General features: G+C 35.4%; 1 protein-coding gene across 2 annotated transcripts in view; it reads left to right on the top strand.

Moving 5' to 3' along the window:
- The window catches only part of SF3B1 (splicing factor 3b, subunit 1, 155kDa), a 40,400-nt gene that overhangs the window by 30,701 nt on the left and 3,699 nt on the right, over positions 1 to 6,000 (top strand). For both annotated transcript variants that reach the window (XM_008568522.1, XM_008568523.1), the window contains 6 exons: positions 541 to 762; positions 1,058 to 1,240; positions 1,331 to 1,442; positions 2,897 to 3,017; positions 3,331 to 3,462; positions 4,758 to 5,030. In XM_008568522.1, the coding sequence (XP_008566744.1) occupies positions 541 to 762; positions 1,058 to 1,240; positions 1,331 to 1,442; positions 2,897 to 3,017; positions 3,331 to 3,462; positions 4,758 to 5,030 (1,043 nt within the window). The remainder of the gene's footprint in view (positions 1 to 540; positions 763 to 1,057; positions 1,241 to 1,330; positions 1,443 to 2,896; positions 3,018 to 3,330; positions 3,463 to 4,757; positions 5,031 to 6,000) is intronic.

Raw genomic sequence — 6,000 nt, 5'->3', positions numbered from 1 at the left:
GCGCCCGCACCGCGCTCAACCAGTGAGCAGACCGGTCTCTAGATGGGATCCGAACCCTCAGCGGGAGTGCTGCCGCGCTCCCAAGCGCCGCACTCTACTGAGTGCGCCACCGGGCCGGCCCGAATTTACCTTTACTTAAGACTCACATTTTAATTTTTTGGTCACCTTTCTCTTAAAGTTTAATGAATAGGAATTAACCATTCTTTGCATGTTTACTAGCTAAATAGTGTATTTAGAATATTTAGTTGGGCCGGCCCGGGCTTGGGAAGCGCGGCGGCGCTCCCGTCCGAGGGTTCGGATCCCACGTGCAGACCGGCTCCCGCTCACTGGCTGAGCGAGGCGTGGTAGCAACGCCGAGGCTTGTGATCCCGTTGCCGGTCCCAGTCCGGTACGGGGGGCAACACTGAGGGTTGCAATCCGTTGCCGGACACGGAAAAAAGACAAAAGACAAAAAAAAAAAAAAAAGAATATTTAGTTTTTATGATATTGGTTTATTTCCTTGGAAGAGTGAAAGACTAAAAGGGTTATTCCTCTTTTTAGTTAGTTGATACTACTGTGGAGTTGGCAAACAAAGTAGGTGCAGCAGAAATCATATCTAGGATTGTGGATGATCTGAAAGATGAAGCTGAACAATACAGAAAAATGGTGATGGAGACAATTGAGAAAATTATGGGCAACTTGGGAGCAGCAGATATTGATCATAAACTTGAAGAACAACTAATTGATGGTATTCTCTATGCTTTCCAAGAACAGACTACAGAGGTAATTAATTATTATGGCGAGTTGTCACTTTTATATCTGTAGAAAAGCATATTATTTTTCAAGCAAATATCTCTAAAAATTAATTGAATTTGAAATAACTTTTAAAATGCTCAGGTTTTCATTTAGTTGGTTACCAAGAAATATTCTTCTATCTTAAGTTTTTACATTTGATTTGGAAAAAAATGGTGGTTGGAAAATGTTGAATATTAGTATATTTCAGCTGTTGAGTCACAAGAAACTAAATTCTAGTTCCCAGTGAATTTTTTATTTAATTTAGCTTTTTTTTTTCTTCTAGGACTCAGTAATGTTGAATGGCTTTGGCACGGTGGTTAATGCTCTTGGCAAACGAGTCAAACCATACTTGCCTCAGATCTGTGGTACAGTTTTGTGGCGTTTAAATAACAAATCAGCAAAAGTTAGGCAACAGGCAGCTGACTTGATTTCTCGAACTGCTGTTGTCATGAAGACTTGTCAAGAGGTAAGCTTTTGTATCAGATTCTTATTTCTTCACCAAATAGTTATGTAAATAGTAATGTCTTAACTTTTTTTTTTTTTTTTTTTTTTGTAGGAAAAATTGATGGGGCATTTGGGTGTTGTGTTGTATGAGTATTTGGGTGAAGAGTACCCTGAAGTATTGGGCAGCATTCTTGGAGCACTGAAGGCCATTGTAAATGTAATAGGTATGGAATTTGCTGGTCACGTAAGAATTTTGTTTTTTTTTAACTTTCTTTGGATTTTTGAAAGTAAAACATAGAATCATATTTAGGGGTTAGGTGATTTTTACTTTTTTTTTTTTTTTTAAGCACTTCAAGATTGTAGTTAAGTCAGGGGATGTCACAAAAGTCTTGTCTCCCAAAACCCATTTACATTTTACTTTAAAAGAGAAAAAAAGGTCAAGTTTAGGACCTACTTCAGAGGTGAGACTAGTCACAACTCAAAAAGCTTTGAAGTCATGGAATAGAGGACCCTAGTAGAAGTAGGTGTCAGATAAAATATATTCTGTTATGTTGTAACAGCAGGGGGAGAGAAAGGCACTTTAGAAGTTTTAATATAGTTTTAGAACAAAATGGTATATATTTATTCATCCTTGAATTAATAAGTGATTCTGACAGGTTTTTTGTTTGCTATCAAGTTCAAGGAACATAACCAGAGAGAAAAGTGAATTAATCAGGTTACCATCTTGTCTCTATTTATACCCAAATCTTTAAAACTAACCATTCGGTTTTTTAACCTGTAGTACAAATCTTGGGTATGGAGAGCAAAGTTTTTATTCTTTGAGGGCAGAATGATGAAGGAGACAAATAGTCTTTTATGTTTGGTCCTTCATTGTAATTGCACATAAATACTCCAGCAGAGTTTAAATAGTCTAAAATAATTTGGCAGGAGGTCAAAATAGCTGGCTGTGGTAGCCATCGTTTTTCTTATTTTGGTAAGGGGTATTTATGCCATATAGATCTTTGATCTATTGTCTTTACATATAATCCCCAATTCAGCCCATCCTTTATACTTGAAGATAGCTACTTGCCAAAAAATCAGTATACAGGAAGTTATAAACCATATTGTTTGTCAGGGAAATATGGGAAAAGCAATGGAGAGAGAATCAGAGCAAGCAATTCTAGTTAGAGCAAGAGCCCCTGCCAGCTGCCTCCTTTTTTCTCTCTTCATAGGTGTAAATACCATCCAAGTATGCCCTGCATTGCAGGGAGACTGGAGATCTGTTTGTTTTGCAGTTAAAGGGTAAGGGGGCCCTTTCTGGAAAATTTTGCTTTAATTTACATGTTTATCTCTGGCTTATATTGTTTTGTATGGCCGGAACATAAGTTGTCCCCATATTTAAATGTCAGTGCACAAATACATTTCAGAACCAAATAAAAGTTTTTTTTTGTTATTGAGTATCCATCATTCTTTAAATCACTTCACTGATTTCTTTCATTTCTGTGCATAATCAGAAGTTGTTAATAAAAAGTTAAAAACAGTTCTGAGTCTGGTGAGAATATGGGGCTTTCTCTTTCCATAGGCAGCTATAAGTTAATATATTTATGCCTAGTCATATATATTACATTGTTAAGTAAAAGGAAAAATGAGCAAAGATTCCAGTTCATATGTTGATAGTTTGTTGACTTTTGTTAAATAGGTATGCATAAGATGACCCCACCAATTAAAGATCTGCTGCCTAGACTTACCCCCATCTTAAAGAACAGGCATGAAAAGGTACAAGAGAATTGTATTGATCTTGTTGGACGTATTGCTGACAGGTAAGCAGATTACCTAAACATTTTTATAAGCAGTATCGGTTTTCAAATTTAGCTACTTTGTATTCAGTTAGCAAAATTTGTTTAATGTTGCTAAGGTAAGTATATATGGTTGGACTATTCATATTTTCTGTCAGATTTCAATTTGGATGGTAATGGGGTGGCAATATAGTTTTATGACTAAGCCAGACTTTCTGAAAGTAGTAACTTTTTTAATGCTTAAAATTAGTTAATCATCATGTTTTTAAAACTTAGTTTGCAAATTTACCTTTTAAAACTCAGTCACAAAAAAAATAAAAAAATTTTTTTTAATTAGGGGAGCTGAATATGTATCTGCAAGAGAATGGATGAGGATTTGCTTTGAACTTTTAGAGCTCTTAAAAGCTCATAAAAAAGCCATTCGTAGAGCCACCGTCAACACATTTGGTTATATTGCAAAGGCCATTGGGTGAGTACTATTTACTTTCATTTTTAAAAATTATAAAAAATCGTGGCATTGAAAAATGCTTCTATATCTAGGAATTTCTTGAGGTGTGGGATGAGTAATGCAATTCAGAAAGCACTTTAACCATTTACCTTCCAGATTTTGAAATGGTTTCTTAAATTTTTAATTGAATTAAAACAGATGGGTTTTTTTCAGATTTCCTTTAATCACACTTTAGATATTTTCAGGGAGGGAAAGTACCATTTTCAAAATAATTTCAAATTTTCGTTGGCCTATTTTAGGATATTGCTTAAAATATTAAGGCAAATTTTTAATATCATAATCAGCCTAATTCAAGTCTCACTAATGCCTTATGTGTTTTTAAATGCTATTTCAATATTAATTCTCTCATAAAGCACCTATAACTGAGTTATAGGTGCTTTATGAGATCATATATGGTTATTTGCTTCCACTCTGTCAGAACCAAACTAGAAAAACAGTCATTGTAGAAAATGAGACACTGTATATACATGTGGCTTGGTATGTAAGAAATGTATTTTCAAGAAATAAAGCATAAAAAGTCCAATTAATTAGATAGAGCTTCCCTACCCCCACATCCCAGCACACAATTCATTCCTCTTTCTTTGGTAGCAAGTAATGTTTATTCCAGAGGTGATGCAGTCAGGAAATTTATAGCAAATAGCTGTTGTGCAGACTTTTTAGCCCTGGTTTTTAGCCTTGGTGTCCCTCTAAACTTGTGACAAAAATAAGTGCTTAAAGAAGGGTAGAATACATGCAGCAAAAGTCTGTGGGAGGGAAGATAAGGAAAGTAGGTTCTGTGTGTTTCACCATGGGGGACCACAGTTGGGATACTACCACCCTAATAAGGTTGTCTAGCCACCCCCCCCCTTTTTTTGGGTGGCTGGCTAGTACAGTGATCTGCACCCTTGACCTTGGTGTTATCAACAGTGTTTCTAACCAACTGAACTAACCAGCCAGCCATTCTTGTGCCCATTTTGGCTCCTCAAAGAATTATTCAATTTAAATATTTGATTAAATTTCATAAAATTAAAGACTGAAAATTATATTTGAAAATGAATCAATTTGAATTAACTGTTTTCTTTAAAACTGACCTTTTAATTTACATGAAGTTCTTGAGTAGAAACAACACTGCTAGTGACTTGAAAGTATTGCGTTTTATCATAAAATTACTGAAATCCTGGGAATCACTTATAAAATGCTATTCCTTTACATTTTTTCTTTTCCTTCCAAAAAGCTTTTGACTTGTAACAGTTTGCTGACACATTTGTTTTTTTCAGCCCTCATGATGTATTGGCTACACTTTTAAACAACCTCAAAGTTCAGGAAAGGCAGAACAGAGTTTGTACCACTGTAGCAATAGCTATTGTTGCTGAAACGTGTTCACCCTTCACGGTACTCCCTGCCTTGATGAATGAATACAGAGTTCCTGAACTGAATGTTCAAAATGGAGTGTTAAAATCACTTTCCTTCTTGTTTGAGTACATTGGTGAAATGGGAAAGGACTACATTTATGCTGTAACACCATTACTTGAAGATGCTTTAATGGATAGGTAAGTGACTTGAACTAAATAAATGCAAGAAAATATAGTTCTTTCTTCACTTTAAAACTTATTGAAATAGTTATTAGATAATTTATTTGTTGTGATACAGTTAAAGAAGAAATACTAACCTGGATTATGACACTGTAAATATGAGTTGTCTTAAAGCAATATGTATGCTGTAGTGGATCCCCAAATTTTCAAGTGCTCATCCCATTTTTTAAAGCCCCTTTTGTATCTATTAGACTAAATGCATTTTGAAATTCAGTAATCAATCCACCTTTGTTTTAAAATTAGTCAAATAAAATTAGAGGGAATGAGAAGCATGAGCTAATCAGTGTGGCAAAGAGATCTGATCTTTTTAGCTTTTTATTGGAGGTGAAGCAAAGGTTTCTCTTAAACTTTTGAACTAGACTGTTGGAGCCACATTGTTCCCATTGCAGGCCCCCAGTGGTTCAGATGGTGACCACCAATACAGTACTGTTTGAGTTATTTAACCATCAGATTCCTGATACCTTTTACCATCTAGACTGACACAAAAGTAACTGAAGAAGTAAGTGTAAAGGAGTACAAGGTCCAAGTAGTCAGGGCTCTTTATTTTTCAGGAGAGATAAGTTACTCAGGTTAGAGCTCATTCAGTTACTTTTGTATACAGATTAAAAATTACTCATTTAATGACCTTCTAAAAGGGAGTCTTAACGAACTCAACAAATTACCCAAAGGTGTATATGCAAGATATGGGGACAACATAAGAATTGTGCTCTGTAAAAGACTGGCTGCCTGGGGCCTAACAGAGTGGGGATAAGTCACCCTTGCTCCATATTCCTCACTGCGAGGTGCCTGAGATCATAGTGCAGTCATTGATGTATGTGACCTGCAGTTAAAAATTATGCTCTGTATACTAATAAATTGAGGGTAATAACTTCATCAGAAATTACTAAATGAAAAGAAACTATACTTTAGTTGGAAAAATTTATTAATA

The sequence above is a fragment of the Galeopterus variegatus genome, unplaced genomic scaffold (assembly GCF_000696425.1).
Source record: "Galeopterus variegatus unplaced genomic scaffold, G_variegatus-3.0.2 Scaffold420, whole genome shotgun sequence".
In the NCBI taxonomy this organism is placed as follows: Eukaryota; Metazoa; Chordata; class Mammalia; order Dermoptera; family Cynocephalidae; genus Galeopterus; species Galeopterus variegatus.
This window is presented reverse-complemented; position numbering and strand designations above follow the sequence as displayed.